Here is a 24,719-nt window from a genome sequence, read left to right on the forward strand (position 1 = left end):
TTGAGACCTGTGCAGTAAGTCCATACATGACATTTCCTCACTACTAAATACTCCACAGTCGACTGTTGGTGGTATTGTAACATATTGGAAGAAATTGGGAATAACAGTTACTCAGGCACAGTGGTAGGCCATGTAAAAAATTAAATTAAATAAAATTCAGAACCGGGGTCGGCTCATGGTGAGGCACACAGAAGTCGCCAACTTTCTGCAGATTCAATATCTACAGACCTCCGAACTTCGATTAGCTCAAGGACGTGCAAAGAGAGCTTCATTGAATTGGTTTCCATGGCTGAGCAACTGCATATCCAATAAAGCATTACATCACCAATCACCATGCAGTGGTGTAAAGTATGCCTCCACTGGACTCTAGAGCATTGGACACATGTTCGCTGGAGTGACGAATCAATCATATTTCTCTGTCTGGCAATCCAAAGGACGAGTATGGGTTTGGTGGTTGCCAGGAGAGCGGTACTTGCCTGACGGCATTTTGCCAAGTGTAAAGTTTGGTGGAGGTGAGATTATGGTGTGGGTTGTTGTTTTATAGGGGTTGCGCTTGGCTCTTTAGGTCCAGTGAAAGGAACTCTTAATGCTTCAGCATACCAAGACATTTATGACAATTTCATGCTCCCAACTTTGTGGGAACAGTTTGGGGATGGCTCCTTCCTGTTCCAACATGACTGTGCACCAGTGCACAAAGCAAGGTCCATAAAGACATGAATGAGCAAGTTTGGTGTGGAGGAACTTGACTGGCCTGCTCAGAGTCCTGGCTTCAACCCAATAGAACACCTTTGGGATTAATTAGAGCAGAGACTGCGAGCCAGGCCTTCTCATCCAACATCAGTGCCTGACCTCACAAATGTGCTTCTAGAACAGGGGTCCCCAAACTCGGTCCTGGAAGGCCAATGTCCTGCAGAGTTTAGCTCCAACCCCAATCAAACACACCTGAAACAGCCAATCAATGCCTTTATAGGCCCTAGTAGTAGTAAGACATTGATTAGCTGGTTCAGGTGTGTTTGATTGGGGTTGAAGCTAAACTCTGCAGGACAGTGGCCTTCCAGGACCGAGACTCAGGACCCCTGTTCTAGAAGAATGGTCAAAAATTCCCAACTCTTAAACACACTCCTAAACCTTGTGGAAAGTCTTCTCAGAAGAGTTGAAGCTATTATAGCTGCAAAGGGTGGGCCAATTCCATATTAAAACCTATGGATTAAAGTTCATGTGCATGTAAAGGCAGGTGTTCCAAAACTTTGGTATCCCTTACTTAGTATAGTTAAGAAAGTAAGATTAGAAAGTAAGAGTTCACTTGTATATAGATGTGTCTTTGTGTACCTGCACAGAAGGCAGAGCCATCATAAACATTAGAGGTCTCCCTGAAGGGGCTGTCTGTTCCACTGACATCATGGTGGTCTCTACTGATGACTACTGGAGCCTGGGGGGAGGGAACCATTAACTATGGTTATACTATATATAACCATAGTTAAATTAGTTCGGTAGAATGCACTGCACACTTATACACAAATAGCTTTACCGAGACTTTGCCCTTAGAAATGGCTTGGTTTATTGCCAAGGCGATGGATACTCTTCCTCTCTGGTCTGAATAAAGAATACGGGCCTGTGAACCCACAACCTAAACACAAAATAGAGCAGATAAAGCACAAATTGCTAACTGAACACAAATTAGCACTTAATACTTTTAAAACATGCTTAAAATCATAATAGTATCCCAATAAACATGGTTTTATTTTACATGAAGCAGGTCACCTCATGGCAGTGGTATTTTAAGGTTTTAGTTTACTATAATAATCTGCTTCATGGTGGCCTGACATGTTGAGATCACATGGCCAGTTGAATAATACTTGCGTGTAACCCGCCTATTATAAATACTTTTTTGGCTGAATAGCATAGTTCTACTATGGCATTAGGAAATGTTTGCTTTTGTGTTATGCTGCATCCACACCACTAGCTGGCAGTATACATTTAAAATAGATGGGCAAATAAATGAACGTAAACTTTACATAAATGGTGTCTGTGAGAGTTTGAGCCATACCATCTTATGTTTCCCAGCTTCACGGATCCAGTGGATGTTGTCACTGTATTGCTGTCGGACACGTTCAGTTACTGTGGAACTTATCTGTTCTAGTACAGTAGTAGCGATTGCATCAGTCTCAGCCAGGTCAGCAGGGTCACCAGAGGTACAGACCCAACGAAATGGCCCAAAACCCAGTGAAAAGATATCCCTACAGAAAAGGGCCCAGATTAAAACTAGTCTATGAGCGAGTGTACTTCTGCATGTTGGCTTGTGGATGGTCACTTACCCCATTATGTGTTGGACATACGAGGGATATTTAAACTCAGTAGCCCCTCCCCCTTTCATCTCTACCTCCGCACCTTGAAGAGACAGAAGAACACTGAATAACACTATTTTACAATGTCCTTGATACGTTACATGTAGTTACTATAGGAATAACTATAAAGTATGCATAATTACATGCACCTTGTAAGTACATATAGTGAATTAAATGTAACTTAAAATGTATAATGCACGTCTGTAACAAGGACACCAGAGTAACTGAACACTATTATTAGTTATACTTTGATGCTAGTCTTATTACACTGTGGCATACTTGATTCTGACTGGCTAATCTTGGCATTTTGAGGTCAAATATCTTTGTATTATGATAATTAAAGCTACACTGTGATATTTTCCCCCATCTAGCGGTGAAAAGGTATATGACCATCCAGTGAATATTAGTTTCTGATCCTCTCAATTCTGATCAATTCAACTCCTACGGTGGCCGATTAAGTCCAAGATTAACATGGCAATCCCCCTCTTCACATTCGACACGGTGCCATCGAGTGTTAAAACGCGAAAGTCGAAGCTTGAAATTATGGGTATGTCCCTCTTTGGCTAATGTACTTTCAAGATGGAGGGGCCACATGGCGACCGGCATTCAAACCCCTCACCCGTATGTATTTTCAATGGCATATTATAAACTTACGAGAATACTTTATTACTTGAAAGAAGTAAATATACATTAATGAGCACATATATTTTTGAAAAAGCTAAGAGCAAAAAAAGTTACAGTGTAGCTTTAAATTGTAATCGATTTTTACTTTTGCTACATATATATACAGTACTGGACAAGAGTTTAGAAACTACTTTTTTAATGTTTTTGTCTCTTATGCTCATCAAGCTTGCATTTATTTGACAGAAAAATGTTATTACAATTTAAAATAATGGCTTTCTATTTTAATATAATTTAAAATATTATTTATATCTGTGACGCAAAGCTGAATTGTCATCTGGCAATCAGTCTTCAGTGTCACATGATCCTCTAGAAATCATTTTAATATGCTGATTTATTATCAATGTTGGAAATCGTTTTGGGCTTTGTACTGTTATGTTTTTTTTAGGATTCTTTGTTGAATAAAAAGTGAAAAAAAAGTACTGCATTTATTTAAAATAAATATCTTGGTTTATAACAATATACAGTACCGTTTAAAAGTTTGGGGTCAGTAATTAAAAAAAAAAAATTAATACTTCTATTAAGCAATGATGTGTTAAATTGATAAAGAGTGTTACTAAAGAAGCTTTATATTGTTAGAAAAGATTTCTATTTTGAATAAATGCTGTTTATAAAAATAAATAAATGCAGGCTTGATGAGACTTCTTTCAAAAACATAAATGGTAATGTTTCCAAACTTTTAACCGATACTGTAGTTATACATCTGTCAAAACACCTTGTGGTCTCTTTCTTCTCACTGAATAAAACAATAGCTATTTAATGCTCATTCTTTTATTTATTTTATAAGTATTTTTGGATAATGTACAGTCTGGTGGTTTTATCTCAAAATAAGCCCTGTCAGAGTAATACTTGATCGCTGTGTCACGCTTTATTTTGTGATAATGACTCTTTACTTGCCTGCTCTCTGGGCCTCTAAGAGAAAAGCATTGCCATAGTCCCAGAAGAACATCCCTGCATCTGACAAATTATTGATGGCATCCACCTGCCTGCAAAGACTACACACAGGAGTTTTAATATTATATAGTGTTAAATTACTTTTCATTATTTGTGGCATTAAGATAGCTGTATTTTGTGTGTACCTTTCATGTACTAGGGTTTTGAAGCGCTGTGGGTCAGCGTTCATGAGCTGATTGGCTTGTTTGATGGTGAGTTGCACTGGGTAATATCCTCCACTGAATGGATTGTGAAGTGAGGTCTGATCAGAACCCAAATCAACCAACAACTCTCCTGTCTTCTTATACTCCTGGTAGAGGTACTCCCTGAAACATATTGCACTTATAAGTTACTAAAAAAAAAAGAAATACATTCAAACAATAGCAAATAGATTATGAAGTACAGAGAACTTGCCAGAGATCCACAATGTTGCCATGGTAGCCTAAACTCAAGGCCGTTTTTGCTTTTCTGGCCTCCCTATAAGATTAAGTATTAGAACTTTATAATCTGTCTGTATGTCTGAATGTATTTCTGTATGTTTTCTTGCATACTGTACCTGATGCGTTGTATGCAGTGGCTCAAATCACTAGTGACCTCCATCAGCCAGCCCTGCTCATGCCTTTTCTTCAGGGGAGCTTCATCAACCTACAGAGGTCAGTTTGATAGTGTTTGACTTAAAGGTGCAGTGTATAATATTACAATATAGGATCTATTGACAGAAATGCAATATAATATACATAACTATGTTTGCAGTGGTGTTTAAAGACTTTACTTAATGAACTGTTATGTTTTTATTACCTTAGAATGAGTCATTTCTATCTACATTCACCACAGCTCCCCTTACATTGAAGTCCCATTTTGCGGTGTCATGTCCTAAATGGATAAACTGCCCTACAGAGCGCTAGCTACTCTTTGCTGTCTCAGACGACGACATCTTTATCCTGTGTCGGCCACCGTAGCTTCTCTATGTACTTCAAAAGGGAGGTGGGAGCGGTGGGTGGTTGCAAACATGTTTGAAATGGCATCAGAATTAGTAAATGATGAGAGAAGTTACATTTTTGGGTGGACTGGACCCTTGACATTAGAATGTTTTCTCTTTGATTGAATCTGAGCTGTAACACATTGATTGAGGAAATTTGCTTTTATTTAGAAACTGGATGTAATGATTGGCTTGAAGTATTCATTGAGATAGTTAGGTAAGAGTAAGCATCATTTTCATCCATCATCTAACCTCGGCAATGACCCCAACACAGCCAGCAATGACCGCTGCCTTTGCTTGTGCTCCGCTCATGCCACCCAGACCAGATGTCACATACACACGACCACTCAGGTCACCTGAGCCCAAGTATCTTCGACCTGCATTGAGCACTGTCAACTAAATAAGCAGAGTGGATATTCTTGTAGATCATTTTTGTAAGTTTTGGACAGAAAATTTGCATTAGCTCTGTATGTTCTTCTTACCATGGTGCCATGAACGATACCCTGAGGGCCAATATAACAGTAACTTCCAGCTGTCATCTGTCCATACCTGACCATACACACAAAGAAACATACACACTACTACACAATGCACAGTATATCACCCAGTTCTATAATGTTGGCTTACAGATAGAGGACAGTCTAAATTGTCACCATAGCAAATTTGGAGTCTCTAACTCAATCCCTCTGGCACCACCAACTGTCCAAAGTAGTACTTACACGGTTGTGCTAATAACTTTTGAACCGCAAGGGCAAGAAACAACTTTCCCGATTCCATGGCTCAAGACGATTGTGTTTGAAGTTTGTAGTGCCGATTTTCTCGCCAAAAATACCTGCCGATAACCTTTTTTTTTTTCTCCTCCTAGGTGGTTTATTAGATTTGTAAAAAAAATTATGGAATCCAAGGAGATTCATCAAAGTGATTTTGAATAACTTGCAAACAAATTTTATGTTGCGCTTGCAAAAATAGACATAAGGCTGTATCTACACAACGCTTCTTCGTATTTTGACCAAACTTGGTACGTCATCACAAGCATGACCTGAGGCTTCATGCTACATCTCGGTGCAGCGCCACCTACTAGTCCGGAGATACGAAAATATTTAGCAAAAAATAAATAAATATATATATATATATATTTTTGCTTATAACTTCCAAACAGTTTATTTACAGGGATTTAGCACTTAAACAACTTTCACAAATATCAAAGCTATTGCCGTTTTACTTTTTGATCAAATAAATGCAGCATTGGTGAACATAAAAGACAAAAATCTTATGGACCCCAAACTTTTGAATTGTTATGTACATATGCACATTTTCTAAAAGAACATTTAGATTAGATAGTTATATTATTAGGTAGGCCTAGTTAGATTGTTATTAGGAGTTGGTGAAATCTCACATGGTAATGCCCATAGCAAACATCTTCTCATATTCCTCTCTGGAAGAATAGTTTGGAATAACCTGAAACCACACACACAGAAAAAAAGAGGAAACAGCTATTTTCATTCTCTTACTTATATCCCATACTCAATGCAGAATGGCCTGTGTGTATCTTACCATGCCATTCGTGATAACACATCGTGGAGAAGAGGGGAGGCTGGGAAAGAGACCCAATGGATGACCACTGTACATCACAAGGGTCTGCTCTTCAGTCATGGTGCTCAGATAGTGAAATGCCAGCCAGAACTACACACACACACACACACACACACACACACACACACACACACACACACACACACACACACACACACACACACACACACACAGGACATAAATGGCCAATTGAATTGCTGAGCCCAACACTTTCACTTGGTTCTCCGTTTAACCCTTAACTGTCACCATACCTCTGGCAGGACGCTTGGCGCTCTTTTTTTGTTTATCGCCTTTTTCTCATATCACATTTTAATAATCATCATAAATTAGGTGTAATTCAAAAGTCAAACTCATCCTGTAAAACAGTTTTGAAATTGGACATTGCGTTACCATGGAAACAACACTCTAAAATAGGGCCTCCTCCTGTAGTGGGCAGTGTCATGTTTAATTAAAAAAATTATTTTAACAACTTTATAACCAAAACCTTTTCTAATATTGACAAAAATATTGTCAGAAAGGTCTGAGTCTATTTGAACAGAAATCTATTATTTTGTAAAATATATATTTTATATAGAATAAGCATATTAAGTAAAGTACATTTCCTTTATAGTGAATTTAAACTTTGATAACTTTTTCATACTTTAATTTGTAGAGCTTTCACTTCAGCCATAATCTGATGAGCGTCTTTGAAAACAAGACCAAACATTCAAGCATTCTTTAATTACAGCTATTTAAGTTTGGATAGTGCATTTTCAAGTCTATTCTCAAAAAGGGAAGCATTTAATGGGTTAAAAGAAACTAAAAGTATTTACTTCATATCAACAATAATGTGCCACAAGTGTATAATGTATATGTGCTACATGCGACGTGAAGACAGATTAAAAGTCCTGAATAAACAGGAGAAACGGAGACGTGATGTCACTCGTCACATCCGTGTGGATGGATAAGTACAAGACTTAAAAACAAATGTTACATCCACTTAAATAATAACAATTACCTCAATTTGATATATTTTATTTATAACACAAAAGGATGTAACTGGAATATAAAAATATATATAACTTTACCTGTGCCCAGTTGCTGAACACCTGCCCGTTTCCTCCATATGTTACAAGCTCTTGAGGGAACTGAGAGTATTAAATGAGAGTTTAATGCAATTCTGGAGATCACTGTACCATCAAATATTATCTTGAAGTCACCCTTAAAGAACAGAACCCCTTGCTGCAGCAATTTCTTGACTATTATATATTACATCAAAACATCATACAAAATGTGATGAAATGTACCTGTGCTACAGCGGGGTCCAGATTGTTCATAATCATAAGCATGATGGAAGCAGCTTGTCTTGTTCTGCATGGGTACTGATCAATAGGATAGGCTCTATAACACACATGTCATGGATGTGGTGTGAACTGCCATAGTCATATTATAGTCATAGTCATATTGACTATGTCAAGACACACCAAATTAATACAGTTGTCTAAATATAAATATGCTGTGCAGTTGCTTATGTTGTACCTCATCCGCAGTGCAGGACAGAAGCGGTACATGTATATGTGTCCGTACTGCCTGAGCTCCTGCGCGAACTCTGCAGCCAGAGTCGCATGCAGATTAGGAGGAAAATATCTCAAAGCATTCCTCAAAGCCAGCTAGAGGGACAGAGACACAGAACAGGTCCAGTAAAGATTAACTGAAGAGAGAGAATGAGTGATCATGATGCAATCAGTTTACAAAATGTTTTGGTCTCTGTCCCTCACCCCCTCTTGTACTGAGCATTCTTCCCTTTCTCTGTTCAGAATTCAGAGCCTTATCTTTAATGATTGACAGGACTCACAGTGTGGAAAGACTTTTTTACTGTCGCTGACCACTGAGTAGACCTAAAGTATTTAAAACATCCCATTTTTTTAAATTCATCAACATTTCAGCAATTGTTAAAAATGTAATAAAAATAAAAATATTTTAATAAATTGTAAAATGTAATTAACTCCAATATTTGCATGTGCTAATTTGGTGCTCAAAAAATTTCTTATGTTGAAAACAGTTGTGCTTTTTAATATTTTTGCTAACTGTAAAATGTTTTCTGAATTCTTTACATATTTTTTTTAACAATGTTTTGTGCTTACTAAATAAAAGACTTATACTGAGTTATTAAAAAACAAACCTTATACTGTATATTACAATATTATATTTTTTATCCATTTTTGGGGAGGTTGTTAATAGCCGTGCTTTTGAGTGCACAACTAAAAATCTGCTATGTGATTTGTCAGCAAAACAATAATTTTGTTTAAAATTGTATCAAGAACAAAGCTGTTAAGGCAGATTTTTCACTGAATCACAACTTTAAAAGTCTGTTCCCAACACAAAGTTATCTTCTGAAGACTTGAATTACAGCACAGGACAAGTCATTATGCACTTTACTTTTATGATGCTTTATGATTTTTGTCCTTGTTGGTCCCCATTTACTTTCATTGTATGCAAGAAAGCAGACATTCTGCACATTATTTATTTATTTATTATATATTTAAGAATATAACGAATAACCACATAACCGAGCATATGTGAGAGATATGTTGACCCACCCGTTCTTCAGCTGGGTTGAGATTTGGAGTTCGGACAGGTGCATGAGGTATATTGGGGTCTCTCCCACGGTTTGGGGGAAGAGGATCGAGAGGCAGTCCCGTACAGATCTCCTTTAGACTGGACATCGCTCCTACATTCAGAGAGGAGATAAAAATGAAAACAGCAGAAACACATTTAAAAGATTTACCTGTGAGCTGAGACTTATACTTACACGTTCTCACTGGATCCGTCTGAATTGTTTAGGGAGAATTACAGAGGTTCATATGAACACTGCCCTGATGACCCTCTAACCTCCTCCCCATCACCCTATTGGCCAGTTTACTTGGTTTTCTATCTTGTACTATCCAATAAGAAACTTTGGATCTCTTTCAGGTAATCATTGAACAAGCCAGACATGATGTGGAACTCTCCCAAAAAACAAACCCAAGCTCAGAAACATGACAGATTTCATTTTACTGACCTTGGATGATTGACTTATGTAAATTCTTTCAACATGTTCAATGCAGATATCATATATATATATATATATATTTATTTCAGAAGTCAGAAATCTTTGCAAATATATATACACTCACCTAAAGGATTATTAGGAACACCATACTAAAACTGTGTTTGACCCCCTTTCGCCTTCAGAACTGCCTTAATTCTAGGTGGCATTGATTCAACAATGTGCTGAAAGCATTCTTTAGAAATGTTGGCCCATATTGATAGGATAGCATCTTGCAGTTGATGGAGATTTGTGGGATGCACATCCAGGACAGGAAGCTCCTGTTCCACCACATCCCAAAGATGCTCTATTGGGCTGACATCTGGTGACTGTGAGGGCCATTTTAGTAAAGTTAACTCATTCTCATCAAGAAACCAATATGAAATGATTCAAGCTTTGTGACATGGTGCATTATCCTGCTGGAAGTAGCCATCAGAGGATGGGTACATGGTGGTCATGAAGGGATGGACATGGTCAGAAACAATGCTCAGGTAGGCCGTGGCATTTAAACAATGCCCAATTGACACTAAGGAGCCTGAAGTGTGCCAAGAAAACATCCCCCACATCATTACACCACCATCACCAACAGCCTGCACAGTGGTAACAAGACATGACGGATCCATGTTCTCATTCTGTTTACACCAAATTCTGACTCTACCATCTGAATGTCTCAACAGAAATTGAGACTCATCAGACCAGGCAACATTTATCCAGTCTTTAACTGTCCAATTTTGGTGAGCTCGTGCAAATTGTAGCCTCTTTTTCCTATTTGCAGTGGAGATGAGTGGTACCTGGTGGGGTCTTCTGCTGTTGTGGCCCATCCACCTCAAGGTTGTGCATGTTGTGGCTTCACAAATGCTTTGCTGCAAACCTTGGTTGTAACGAGAGGTTATTTCAGTCAAAGTTGCTCTTCTATCAGCTTGAATCCATTCTCCTCTGACCTCTAGCATCAACAAGGCATTTTCGCCCCCAGGACTGCAGCATACTGGATGTTTTCCTTTTTCACACCATTCTTTGTAAACCCTAGAAATGGTTGTTGGTGTGAAAATCCCAGTAACTGAGCAGATTGTGAAATACTCAGATCGGCCTGTCTGGCACCAAAAACCATGCCATGCTCAAAATTGCTTAAATCACCGTTCTTTCCCATTCTGACATTCAGTTTGGAGTTCAGGAGATTGTCTTGACCAGGACCACACCCCAAAATTCATTGAAGCAACTGCCATGTGATTGATTAGAACATTGCATTAATGAGAAATTGAACAGGTGTTCCTAATAATCCTTTAGGTGAGTGTATGTCAGCAGAGACTTGCCAGACAGAATTTGCTAGAACCCTTTAGGGTTAGTTCACCCAAAAAAGATAATGATATCATGTACTCACCTTCATGTCATTCCAAACCTTTATAGCCCTCCTTACTAATGTGGAACACAAAAGATGTTAGGCATTATGTTCAGAGTCCCATATTTTCATGTAATCCCAAACTTTTGGATCCACTATTAATGTTGATTCATTAACTTTTCTTCATATTACTTTGATACCATTTGACTAAAGAAGCAGTTACATATTCTTAAATGGGCAAAATATAATTGATGCATCTATAATCTTTAACCAAAATATGATTTTACACACAAACCCCCATGTTTGACACACTGTCTAAGTAGATTTAAAAAAAATCACACATCACATGTAATATGTGTCAATATGTAACAAAGTTACACTTGGATTAAGATGTTTATTGGAATAGAACATAAACATTAAAATACAGTTTAAAGAAAAAGATTCTTCACAGATTTCAAACCAAAATTGGTTTATAAATATGAGGATGATATTTCCCAGAACACACAAAGTTTTTCAAAACAACCTTTATATGCTATATTTTTCTGGACATCTCTTTTTTCTTTTCTTTTTTAAAATAACAGGATATCATTTAACCTGATCATAAAGAATTTTGAAAAATATATTGTCCATATGTTACTTTCTACATGTACGTAAACACCGCCCTTGTCTCCCTTTTAATGTCGTCTTCAAAAAAATAAAAATAATAATAATAATATGCGGAATATAGATGGAGTTTGTTTTTTTAAGTAGCTATGGGCAACTGTGAATGCAGAAGGTCAGACTCTCCACTTGTGCTGAAGTCAGAGATAGAAGGGGAATCTTTTTGCTCTGACTCTGGTTCAGGATTTGCAGTTTGAACATCATCTTCCTGAGGGAACAGTTCAGGATGTTGACCAAAACACTCCTGCATGCTTCTGAACGGCTCCAGACAGTCTGATCCCTTCACATCTTCTTGACTTAAGTGGAAGCAGGTGAATGCTGTCTTAAACTGCTCTCCACATACTCCACTTGCCATCCCCCCTAAACACGGGCAATCCCAATTTATCTCACCACTCGGCAAGATGAGACCTGGATTCACATAGATAGTGAGGTAAATCTAAAGTTACAAAGTTGTACAGTTTTAAACTGAATTTCAAGAAGGAATTATTTACTTCTATCAAATATAATTTGCATATTAACTAAATGTCTTCCCGCCTTCTCACTTACCTTTTTCTTCATTGTCTTCATTTGGATCCTCCTCAACCAGTTTCACAGTGCTAGGAATTCCATGCTCTTCCTTTGTAACAAATATGACTTTGTCCTTCCCTGTAAATAGTTAATAAAGAAAATGAATAGTTAGTAAATAAATAAGTGATAAACAATATATGTTTAATAATAATTATTATTTTTTCTTCTTTTTGGAAATTAAAAAGTTGTGGTATACTTCCAAGGTCAACAGTCAGATGTATACTTGGTGACTTCCCCATCACACTAAATTTTCATACATGTAAGTAACACTGTTCAATATTAACGTTATCTCTGTCTAAAAACATTAATGATAGATTTATTTTAGTGTGAACAATGTGTTGTGAGATGTTTTTCCTAGAATATGCCTTACTTCGTCATTTTTTTTTTTTGTTGTTATATTGACTAGGAGTACAGTCCTTGATTCTTCAACTAAAATACTAGAAATAAAAATAATAAAATGTATTTTTAATTGTGGCATCAGTGAGGTGAAGAGAAAATAATCGCACGTCAAAGTAACGTTAGACCATCGCTGTCAGTCTCGTCTTATGGCTGCATTCATGTTTCATTAATATTACTGGAACTCAATGAGAAAACAGAAAAAAACATTTTTCAGGATTTTACTCTGTATTACCTTCTCCGTTGATTGCAGTCATTTCTTTTATCATATAGGCCTAAGTATTAAAGGAAATTTTGCAGAAATACCAATAATTAAGTGCTTGCGCAGATATTACGGCGCTTTGTTATCAATGTATCCGATAGACTAGAAATGATAAACCGCTATCTAGCCGAAAGGATTGAAAGGGAATTTGATCTATCCGTCCTCCTGTCAGTGTCAATCCTTCCCACATGCCGCTTTTCGACAAACCCAGGTCATCAAATCAAATGTAATTACGTCATAAATGGTAGACGAGGGCCCAACATTTTTGCCTTTCAGAATGCCTGCAAAAAAAGTATAGACCCACTCTTTTGAGTGTGCGTTTTTAAAAAGTATTTTACTATAATTATTGTGAAACTTAAAAGGAGTCTAGGAAAATATAAATAAAGAACTTAAGTCATTAACAAACTCTGTATTCTGTCAGCTCGTGATCTAATTTCAGAAAAGGAAAAGCCATTTAAACAATATTATTCTTGAGTTTCCTTTTTTAGTTAAACATAACTAACATAATCTGTAGGGCTTGTAAGGTACTTTAGACATTTGACAAAAACCTGCATAATTAAAACATTAACATCAAATGCCAGAAGAAAGAATCTGAGCCATGGTTAATAATCATTCAAGGTCTAGTCAATCTTATCTCCCAAAAATGAGTTTTTATTGAGAATGATCAGCGTTTGCTGAATATATTTGTTCGGAACATATTTTACAATCAGAAAAGAAAAAGTGTCTATTTTACATTGTTGCGCACTGCATTAAATGTCATATATACACAGACACTCAATGATACAGTAAAAAGGGCTTTTTTTTAAAGTAAACAGACTTAAGGTGTAACCAGTCCTGTCTGCCAATGAAGCATTCACTGATGTATTCTGTACAAAAGGATTCCAGCATAAAATGCATACACACACACACAAAAAACAAAACCACACTATTGGTGCCACACTGTGTATTGCATTTCCTCAGTTGCAATGCTGCTTTGTTTAGAATTGACAAGCTATTCTTCTGTCTGGAAACCAAGCACCTCTGTTTGATTCTCAGGTCTCCAGCTAAAACTAAACATCTCAATTTGTATGATTAAACATGGTATGAGAAGTTCTAATGAACCTTACACTAAACAATAGCTATTATGGACACAAAAAAAGCCTGTTAGCTTCACATATAAGATTGAGAAGACTGACAAACTGAGACACAACTGAAGTTTGTGTGTGTGGAGACAAAATTGGCAGTGTTGAGTTAATCACTCACCCAACATTAGCAATACTTTCTGAAAAATCCTCTTACCAAGCATAACTAGGTTCAGACAAGAAATAAAGAAGAGGGTGAATGAAGGGATACATTGAGACAGAGGAAGGACAGACTGAGAAGAAGGGAAAATTCTTGAATATTCATAGTCAGAGCTCACAGAGTCCATCTTTACTGTCCCATCACTGAAGTTCAGCTTCATCACTGAATTTTAGAAACGCTTTGCCACTTCTGACAAATAGGAGAACAAACTCACAAAAACACGTTCTCCCAAGACAGCACTCGTGACAGACCATTTTGAATGCTCAAATCACACCAAAATAAAAATGACAATAACAATCATAAAAATAATAAGTGTTTTATCAGGTGTCAGCAAGTATGCATGTGTGATTTGTAAATGTCCTTGTTTAGAAGAGTAGCGCTCCCATGCTACCGACTTCGCTCTGTTCCTTAACAAATATTTCAAAGTACTGATAGATGATGGTAACAGCCAATAGGATTCCAGTTCCAGAACCAATGGCACCCAGGAAGTCAGCCATTACTGAAAGGCCTCCGATACACAGTCCACCAAATGCAGCTGCTGTGGGGATGTACCTGAATAACGGAGAAAAGGCGTGAGGTTGATGAAGGTCCTAAGAATTAAGTATTGACATGCTAAGCTTACAGAGCAAGCGTTTTTGCGCCTCACCTGTTGAGTTCATGAACCATGGAGGTCTCTCTGTGTCCCCTCATTACCATCTGCTGTTCTTTCAGCTGCTTGGCCACCTAAAACACACACCCCATTACAACTAATGTTTTTATTAACTATTACATAACTGATATGAACAACGAACTATTATATATAACATTGCAGTGTTGATAAATGAACTAGAGCTAGTAACTCACATCTTTGGCAGACGATCCAGAAACTTCAATCCAGGTCTTAGAAAAGAAGGCACAGGATCCCAGCATGAAGACAATGTAGATCACTGCATGGACAGGGTCATCAAGCACAGAACCAAAGGACTCCGGAGGAGACAGATAATAACACAGACCGCCTACAGGGTAGGCACGAGCTGGACCACCTGATGTAGCATCCTACAACAAAAAAATGCATATGCTATTAAAAAAAAAAGTTCTCTCTTCTATATCCAATTTGTTTTTGGCCTGTATACTATAAACATATTTTGTCTGGATTTGTAATATAAATACAGTGTCAAGTGCAATAGATGGTAGACTACCAAAAAACAAACAAAAACAATATTGGTGACACTTACAGACCAAGTTCCCAGGAGGTTGACCAGGAAGTTCCCGCTGAAGCGGGTGGAGAGCATCTGAGAGATGACGTAAAGGTTAGAAACCAGAGCAGACTGCAGGATGATGGGAATATTGGAGGTGTAGAAGAGCTTGATGGGATATGTGTTGTACTGGCCACGATAACGTGCAGACTTGATGGGCAGGTCGACTCTGAAGCCCTGTACAAAACAATTTCAATCAATTTTCATTTTCAATTCTTATGTACTTCATTGGCACGATTGTGTTTATGCACAATATTGCCAAAGCATTATACAAAACAAGTAACGATAAGAAATAAATATACAAGATGAAAACAGCAGAAAACAATTGTTAAAATAAGGTGCCAAACAATAAAATAAATATATAAACACATACATAAACATTTATCAAGAAATTATGAACAAAAAGTGTTTATTTGTACATGTATATTATTTTATTATATTCATCAAGTAGTTGATTCTGAGGGTGTGGAACCAAAAGGAAACTGCTGCAATTAAATGTAAACTCACTTCATTATTAAATAAAATTCTTTACATATGCATATTTGAAACAAAAAACTAACCTGGAAGTATATGACAACAGCAAAGACGAAAACTGTTGCAATGAGGTTCATGAGGTTGGGTAGGTTCTGTCTGTAGAAGGCCTCTCTCAGAGCCCGTACTTTATCAGTACGAGTGGCCAACAGGTGGAACAGAGCAATAATGGCTCCTTCAAACTCAGTACCTGAATATGAACAAATTCAATTCAGTCGACCATAGAAATAAGAATACTCTAAAAAGAGATGCTGCATCCTGAACTCATACCTCTGCCAGTGTTGACTGTGGTTGGGCTGAAGGCCTTCCATACGATTGTCTCACAAATGTTTGTGGCAATGAAGAGCGAGATACCAGAGCCCAAACCGTAACCTTTCTGCAGCAACTCATCCAGCAGCAATACGATCAGCCCGGCCACAAACAACTACAGAAAGAGTACACCGATGTAATCAAGTCTCTTACTCTAATCACATAGATCAATGGCCAAAGATAAACCTCTCCATGACATTGGACTGCATTTATGTACGCAGTATGCATTTATGAAATGAAGTACACCTCTCATTTTGAGTGTATTTGAGCATGTTTTTTTACCTGAATGATGATCAGCAGACAGATGCCAGCACCCATCTCTGAAGGGTCTCCATACATTCCAGTCATGACGTACACAATAGCCTGACCAATGGTGATGATCATACCGAACACTGAAAAACATTTAAATAATTGCCATTACCATCATTATAATGACAACAACGGTAGTGCACAACTCAAAATTTAACTCAATTTAAATGAAAAACATACATTTCTGAGCTCCATTGAAGAGCGCTCTGTCTTTAGGTGTGTCTCCAACTTCAATGATTTTAGCTCCAGCCAGGAGCTGCATGATTAAACCAGAGGTCACAATGGGAGAGATGCCCAACTCCATCAGAGTACCTGAAATATATGATCATTAATAAAACAGACAACCGCCAATACATGAGAACACAGAACCAACAAAACATCCATTCTACTATTTACCTAGTAAAGGTACACTAATTAGTTGGGCTCTATAACACTTTAAATGATTTAGAAAATTCTCCAATGCTTCTATTTCTTTGATGGAAAAGCTACATTTTCAGCATCATTACTCCAGTGTTCAGTGTCACATGATCTTTCAGAAACCATTCTAATATGTTGAAAACAGTTGTGCTGATTAATATTTTTGAGGAAAACATGATTTTTTTCAGGATTGTTTGATGAATTAAAAGAATAGCATGCATTTTAAATATAAATATTTTGTGCCATTTCAAAAGGCTTCACTGACACTTTTGATCAATTAATGCATCGTTCCTAAACAAAGGTATTAATTTATCAATTTTTTTAAAATAAATCTTGACTCCAAACATTTAAACTAACTATGAGCATGATTATTATGTGGTAATGTTGAGCAATAATATCAGCTGTGAATTGAACACTGCAAACTACCATAAAAATTACAATCTTGCATGTACAGGAACAGACTTACCTCTGTTGGAGGCCAAGATGACTCTCATCCAGTAGAACGGATCTGCTGAGTCTGAAGACATGATCCCAAACAGCGGGATCTGTGAGATGTACAAAAACAGTACATTACATGAGCTCTTTTTTTTACACTGAACATATCTGGAGCACTAAATCATGAGCTAGTGCTGCTTAACTGCATTTTTCCTACATTGAGAAATCAAACTTACCTGGCAGCAAACAAGAAAGATGAACAATGTGATGGCCGTCCATAGCACCTTTTCTCTGAACTGGATCTGATAGAAGAGCATAAGTAAAGTGGGTTTAAAATGAAGGTGTTTACATGAGTAATCTAAAAAACATAAAAAAATAAAGTCGCAATATATATTGTGTACAAGGATATACCTTTCTTTCTGGTTTCTGGATTTCCGGCAAAACCGCACAAAAGGGTTTTATTACCTCCAAGAACTTAACTAGAAAAGGAAGAACATGATATAAAGGTTACACGAAACATGTATTTGGTGCCACAAAATTAAACTAATTATAACTTCATTAAATGCAAGATAACATCGACTGAACCATATTCCTGCATTATATAGTAACACTCAACATGATGCGAAAATTGTTTAAAAGCATTCAAATGATGAAAAGACTTCCCAAAGCCCGTGTTGATCTACTCAGGACAACAGTAGGGAGATGCCATACAATCTAAAGCGTCGTCATCATTTAAACGGACAGGCTAAACATTTTATACAATGTAATACTTAAAGTACATCTTCATAGGAGACCAAACCTAATAACACAACAACTTCTATGAATGCGTATTCATGGAGTGCCAATTAATTATCAAGTTAAACACAATTAGATTCAATTAACCATCATGCCATGTTTACTAACGTTAGCTTATGTAGTATCTGACCGCTTCCCTCTGTTTGGACTGACAATCCAATAAATACGTTAGTATCCCAATATTAGTCGTTAAACATATTTTTTATTAAATATCTAAAGGTGATCTTTACAATTTTGTAGTAACACAAAGCCATGCAGACGTGTAAAGAAAATGGCTAACGTTAACATGCTAACACTAGCTGTCCGGAACCATTCAATCACCAAAAAGGGCAATATAAATTTGAATTCGCATACGAATCACAACCAAACAGAGACGAATTGAGAATCATTTTACTTGCAGTAAAATGTAGTTACAGATTAATATACAAAAGTAAACAAATCTAATACCAATCTCCCAGGTCCCAATCAAAGAAAGCGGTCTGGCTATCATGCTAATGATGCTAACACAACTTGGGTGCGATATAACACCAAATTTACATTAAATAATATTAAACATACAAGAAACACTTCAAAATCTTCTACTTACTCGCCATGGTGACGGTTCCCTGAAATCACGGTCACTATCTGAAGTCCCAGTGAGCTGTAAACGGTTTGTCCAGCGCTGCCGGTGCGCTTCGACGCCCGGGTGAGAGAGAAAGACAGAAACGAGAAAGGAGAAGGGAGGAGAGCGCTTTAGAGACACGTCAACACTACACAGACTCTACTACACGTCAGATGAACAGCGCATTGATCTTCTGGTTCACGTCCTGTGATTTGATAAAGTGACCGCTTTGTCTCTCTTTGTAAGAATAATTTTAATTCGATTTTGTCTATTATCTAGGGTTAACAAAGTAAAGAAAATATAATCATATTAAAAGTTAATTTAACTGTTAAAGTAGGCTAGTTTAAATGAATATCTAAAGTGTATGTTTTTATTTAACGTAAATTATTTTTAATTTAAGTTTAAACAGGCTACATTGTCTAAACCCTAGAACAACTTTTTTTAGTTAATGATCTGCAAGAATGGAGCTTTATTATTATTGTTCATTGAGTCGAGTAAATGTTTTGACAGTTGGGTTTAAAGTGTTTAAATTCTATAATATATGGTGTAAAAACGTCTTAGTGCTGCCCTCTTAAGGTTGAACGGTGGCTACTGCAGTTGAATTTTCCTATTGGACGTTATGGTACTTCGTTACGTAGGTTTGTACTTCCAACGGCTCACTATCCACGCCCCTGGCACGAGCTCACCACGCCCTGAGAAATGTTTTCCGTGATCACATGATGAGAACGGCTTCAGTCCAGTATGAGCGCTCATGTTAAATGAAGTAGAAACATTATGAATGAAACTTTCTCTTCACTTGCTTCCAACATCCTAATTAAGAAAATACAGATATATAATGCAGTTGTAAGTACATGTTAAGCTTTTCTTCTGATATTTTTTGCCGCCCGTCATGTCTACAGATAATTTTCATACCTCAGACGCTTTCAGACAAACCCTGACACGCAAATGGTTGCCGTGGTAACGAACAACAAATCCGTAACGTGCTAGACTGCGGGCGTATGTAGTCTAACTTTTATTTAATGCATGAGGAATATTTAATATGAGGAAATCTGTTGTAATAGGCTATTAGGTTTGAACTTATTGGTCCTGTGATTTTTTTGTGTGTGGCATTCAGTATAAGGATATGGCTGTTCAGTGTTCATAGATTAGTTAGTGATCTCATTCTCTCTTGCGCTGCTGCTTCGCCAGCATGAATGAATGAATGAATGATAGCATCGTATGCATCGGGAGTTAAAGCAGTTTGAGCCAACAAACTCTGTGTCTACAGACATTTCACCCTCCTCCACTTCAGGTGAAGGTGGTGGAGAGAAGTCCTTTACTTTAGATGACCGCTCTGTTGCAAAACTACTGTCCTCACTCCAGTCACTATCAATCTTTGCGAGTCTGACAACTGTCAAACAAGTTGTCACTACGGGTCTCAGGTGCACGCCCCCCGCTCAGCGCCGCCCTCGTCTCGTCCCCTCTCTCTCCGCTGGGCTCTGCCCACTTTTGCAGCATTTTTCAAATATTGCCGCCAGAGGGCGGAGTTAGGCTGTGAACAGGGGTTTAGTTACCCTTTAACAGTATAACGTTAGCTATGACAAAAAAGGGACTGTACATTTTATAAAGAAAGTTGAAAAGGTTGAACGCTAAACAATAAATTAAATTACAATGTGCTTCCGGTTAAAATGCTTGATCCTTTAATGTATCCAGAGTAAATGGACGACCACTTGTGAAATTTTAATTATTTGTATCGTTATAGATACATTTACTTTCCACTAAAGTAATTACAATCAAATTTTGCTCTTATGATATTGATTTATTATAGTGAATCTTCGAGGCCAAATTGAGAGGCATCTAAACATTATTGACAGTCTTCAGGTCTCTTTCAGCTGTTAGACTTTGTTTAATTTATTATACAGTGAAAGCTAAAGCAGTCACTCAGCAGAATTAACTAATTATCTTTATCCAAAAATAAAAAATAAAAATAAATAACTTTCAGAGAATCACAGCAGGTAAAGTCTTCCTTATTTTCATTGGTCAAAGTGAAAGAATTCCGAGTCAGCGATTAGCCTTTTTTAAAAAGATGTTCAGTGAAATCCAATCCAGTAAAATCAGTTAAATTAAACAGCAGTTTCCACTTTCGATCAGTATTTGTCATGGAACCGTTAGTTTACAGTAAATATAGGCTACTGTGTACAGCCTAATGTTTCTCTTTTTCAGTTTATTTATCTAGCCAACAGAGGGCTCCATGTACTCAATGCTTGTCTATGGCTAGTGTTTTCTATCATTGAAAGAGTCGGTTATGTATTTTATGAAGGATTTTTTATTTGTATCTTAATAATTTAAGTCAAATATATCAATTGAATAAAACAAAAAAAGCATGCTGTTAAATATTAAATCAAAAACATAAAATTAGCATTGACTCTGATTGAAAAGCTAATGATGTCTACAGAGCAGCTAAATTAAACGTGCTAAATGTGTAGTTAGATAGGCCTCAAAATGAATTTTAAAGACAAAATTCTATGAAATATTACAACTTGATGCCCCGGTTTTTGTCTATTTTTGGAAACAGCCATAGGGATTTCATCCAGCGCCATTCTGCACTGCTTTGGCTGCATTTTGGCTGTCACTACACACACACTGACTGCTGAACAGTGGGCAGTTTTGTCCATTGCAGTTACGCAACTAAATTTGCCCATAGAGGACAACATCACAATGTATCTCTGTCATTTCTGAAGCCCTCTTCCGCTTTATTTCTTTTTTCACACAATCAGACTTAGACTATCACATTCCAGATATTGACACATTAAATCACAATTGAATTAAACTTCCAGACAATATCAGACCGTATTTGGTCTGTCTTAAAATGTCAAAGGTCACTGACTGATGTTGTCAACAGTATTGGCTCAGTCTTAACTTCTCCATGGCTTCTCTAACCTGTTTATGTTTTACATGCATTTGTGAATGAGTTTCATTTTCAATAGGAGAGATCACAGATGATAAAAATGTTAAATGTTCTTAGAAACAAACTGGGAGAGAAAGTCAGAGTACTGAGACCAGAACTCACTTTCAGCCTATGTGACAACAATGAGAACATTGCATCAACAAAAATGCTTATTATAAACGGTTATCTCTCAACCTCTAACTGACTCTCTTATCCATAACTCATTACAATAAGAGCATGGCCTGTATGAGACACAATAAACTGTCATAAATTATGTAAGACACTGATCTGAATACAGAGAGGACAACAGTTTATGCTTATCATGTTAATCCAATCATAATTTTGATATTTTATATTTTTGTGTCTGTGTTAGTCATTCACAAGTCACTTCACTTGAATGGGACAATTTCCAAATGAATGGATTTATGAATGATTTTACATACGATTTACACAGATTTCCATATGTAAGTCTCACTTTCTCTTTAAGGAATGTGTGGGTTGTGTGGTCACACCCTTTCCTTTTCCAGGGTGTGTGAGTGTGTTTAAAAAAAAGGAAAGGGTGTAACCACCACAAGACACATGCCAACACAACCATTTTATTCTCAGAGGGATTTTCAGTTTGGAAATAATCATACTCTATGTCTCTTCAAATAAGTGGGAAGGCTGTGATGTCATAGGAGTTTTAATGTCATAGTCAACAGTGATGACATCAGTGTGAGGCAGTTGAGTATCCTGTAAACACCTACACACCTTGTAACCTATAGTGTGTTGTAAATGATCCACATGACATGCTACAGAACAGTATGGTGCAGCATATACTTGCCTCTCCTTATTGGGGAAACACCAAATGTGGGTCTTTAAGTAACAGACCATTTATTACAACCTATACATGTATTCATGTATAAAAACAAATCAAAAAGATTCTGGAAAACACACAAGTACTCAATATCATGATTCAATTTCTTTAGGAGCCTCTGTTATAAAGTGAAAAACATCAGATAACAATTCTAAAGGAGTCCCTAATTGTCTTTCGCCACCAGTTCTACTGAACATCGTAAACAGATTTGGATTATACCAGATTATGGTCCATAGTCTCTGCTGTTTTACATGGCACACACATGGTTTAGCTCTCTGTGGGACTTGATGTGTGTTCTATAAACGGAACATTCGGATGCCATTTTGAGATTGTAAATCGCGTTAGTCATAAATCAAAACTTTAAATCACGGTTTCATTTAAATAGTGTAGATCTTCATTTATGGCAAAAAGGTACAGAATCAGCTCTGCACAATATGAAAGTTATCATACACAGCCCTAACCCCATCATAATCCCAACCTCGGACTAATCGGAGTCATTAAAAAAAGGAGAATATTTGATATGGTCGTCTGAAACATCAGGGATCAAAAACCAGCCTAACAACAATAACAAAACATACTCATATAAATGAATGTGTGTTCTCTGCTCTGTTAGTGATGTTGTATAATTTGCCCATAATGTTTGTCAGCAGTTTAATGAACTTTGCACAGAACTTAATGTTCATCCCCACAGTCCGATTAAATAACTCTCTATTCTACTCTATTCTCCCTTTCTTCTTACCCCAAAGTGTATATCCCTGACTCCCTCCCAATTCATTTATTATCATGCTATCATTCTGTTCTCATGCATCTTTATTATTTTATTCAGATTAGTGGAATGGATATAGGCAACACACACCTGTTTGCTGTTCTGCGTTCGGTTTAATTATTACCTCAGTGTACAGGTAAATGTACTGTGAATAAAGTGCTTATACATTCTTAAAGTCTTAGTACCAAAGTACATATAAAGAACAAGTTAAAAATACAACCGTATCTGGGACACAGACAATTAGAGTTTGCAGGACAGAAGTCCAGCTTAAAGTTAGTGCTTCACTATTCTTGTGGCCTTGTTACAAGGATAGACAAGGCAATTAATTAGATTATCAGATAATGAACATATTGTGTAAGCATTGCGATAGCACATAAGGTCCTAAAAGAATGAGAGGAAATGGCTGCATGTCTGACTCCACGTCCATCTAACATTTCAGCTTAATGAGGTTTTTATTATGTGAATTAAATGAATAGTACACTCAAAATGAATGCCATAATTTTCTCAATCCTGGGATGTGATTTTTTTCTATGCTATACAAGTCATGGACCTTTATGGTGATATAGGCTGTGTGTGTGTGCTCATTAGTATTACATAACAGGGAAGATATGGCCTCTATCATCCAGCCTATTGCTTTTTTCAGTTTATGGCCCATAACGTTTTCTAGGTTTTTGGGCCAAATACCAATTTTTGGATACCAATTATGCATCTAGCTAAAAATACAGAGAGATGGTTGCCATAGTAATCTACCATAAAAAACAAAAAAAACAAAAAACAAACATGCTCCCAGCAACAGACGAGGAGAAAGGATGTCATTGGGAGCTGTAAAAACAAAATATTCATGCAGACAGCACAAAAAATGTTGCTAGACAAAATTATACTCAAAGTGCATAACTGCCATAACTCAAGACTTCTAGAGGTTTTCAATTATATTTAGGCTATTTGAAGAATAAACATGTAGAAAAGTGAATCGCACTATTTAAGGCATTCTAAGTAATCTGAGTAATCAGATGCTTCCTGTCTTGAGGGAAAAATGTAGCAATCGCATGACGTTTCAGCTATTTGGTATTTTCCGTCCACGCGCTGTCTGTGTGCGACTCGGACAGCATTCTTTATATTTTACACTTAGTGTTGGTTACCTGACGAGATTTTCGGTTTTCTAACGAATTGCTCACTTCCAGAAAGCATTCACATGCTGACCTGATTCGAAACGTGGTGATGGTGTTTCCCATTTGCGAGTAATTTCCCGGCATTAAGAATGTAATCCAGAGCTTTACCCAGGAATGTGAGAGCTAGAACAGCTGAGACAGCCACAGACGGCGTCAAGGCCATAAGAGGACAGACATATATGGTTAATGACCCGCAAAACACCATATCTACTTGCATATTCCACAAACATACACAGCATGCATACACAAAATACTTAAGAGAGGTTACAT

At 37.1% G+C, this 24,719-nt stretch overlaps 3 protein-coding genes across 5 annotated transcripts in view; all 3 read right to left on the reverse strand.

The window, feature by feature from the left end:
- Positions 1–9,409, reverse strand: part of uroc1 (urocanate hydratase 1) — a 10,918-nt gene extending 1,509 nt beyond the window's left edge. The window contains exons 1-17 of one of the 3 annotated variants that reach the window (XM_067460051.1): positions 9,323–9,409; positions 9,111–9,241; positions 8,050–8,180; positions 7,818–7,911; positions 7,599–7,658; positions 6,493–6,621; positions 6,335–6,396; positions 5,421–5,487; positions 5,191–5,334; positions 4,516–4,604; positions 4,374–4,436; positions 4,106–4,285; positions 3,924–4,021; positions 2,316–2,388; positions 2,048–2,237; positions 1,529–1,627; positions 1,330–1,429 (exon numbers count right to left, since the gene is read on the reverse strand). In XM_067460051.1, the coding sequence (XP_067316152.1) occupies positions 1,330–1,429; positions 1,529–1,627; positions 2,048–2,237; positions 2,316–2,388; positions 3,924–4,021; positions 4,106–4,285; positions 4,374–4,436; positions 4,516–4,604; positions 5,191–5,334; positions 5,421–5,487; positions 6,335–6,396; positions 6,493–6,621; positions 7,599–7,658; positions 7,818–7,911; positions 8,050–8,180; positions 9,111–9,236 (1,705 nt within the window). In that variant the 5' untranslated portion in view covers positions 9,237–9,241; positions 9,323–9,409. Of the gene's footprint in view, positions 1–1,329; positions 1,430–1,528; positions 1,628–2,047; positions 2,238–2,315; positions 2,389–3,923; positions 4,022–4,105; positions 4,286–4,369; positions 4,437–4,515; positions 4,605–5,190; positions 5,335–5,420; positions 5,488–6,334; positions 6,397–6,492; positions 6,622–7,598; positions 7,659–7,817; positions 7,927–8,049; positions 8,181–9,110; positions 9,242–9,322 lie in introns of those variants that run through there. The other 2 variants (XM_067460053.1, XM_067460054.1) reach the window with 2 other exon arrangements.
- A 1,877-nt stretch (positions 9,410–11,286) lies between these two features.
- Positions 11,287–13,038, reverse strand: chchd4b (coiled-coil-helix-coiled-coil-helix domain containing 4b). Its single transcript, XM_067458476.1, has 3 exons — positions 12,793–13,038; positions 12,141–12,239; positions 11,287–12,002 (listed from the first exon to the last, which is right to left on the reverse strand). Exons 1-3 carry the CDS (start codon positions 12,824–12,826, stop codon positions 11,677–11,679), a joined length of 459 nt encoding a protein of 152 aa, XP_067314577.1. The 5' UTR covers positions 12,827–13,038; the 3' UTR covers positions 11,287–11,676.
- A 411-nt stretch (positions 13,039–13,449) lies between these two features.
- sec61a1a (SEC61 translocon subunit alpha 1a) lies at positions 13,450–18,876 on the reverse strand. The gene is made up of 12 exons (XM_067460058.1): positions 18,718–18,876; positions 17,748–17,815; positions 17,573–17,638; positions 17,368–17,446; positions 16,665–16,796; positions 16,458–16,567; positions 16,137–16,290; positions 15,896–16,056; positions 15,315–15,512; positions 14,944–15,135; positions 14,747–14,823; positions 13,450–14,652 (listed from the first exon to the last, which is right to left on the reverse strand). Exons 1-12 carry the CDS (start codon positions 18,722–18,724, stop codon positions 14,466–14,468), a joined length of 1,431 nt encoding a protein of 476 aa, XP_067316159.1. The 5' UTR covers positions 18,725–18,876; the 3' UTR covers positions 13,450–14,465.
- Between the last annotated feature and the right edge of the window lie 5,843 nt (positions 18,877–24,719).

The sequence above is a fragment of the Pseudorasbora parva genome, chromosome 12, assembly GCF_024679245.1.
Source record: "Pseudorasbora parva isolate DD20220531a chromosome 12, ASM2467924v1, whole genome shotgun sequence".
Lineage (NCBI taxonomy): Eukaryota > Metazoa > Chordata > Actinopteri > Cypriniformes > Gobionidae > Pseudorasbora > Pseudorasbora parva.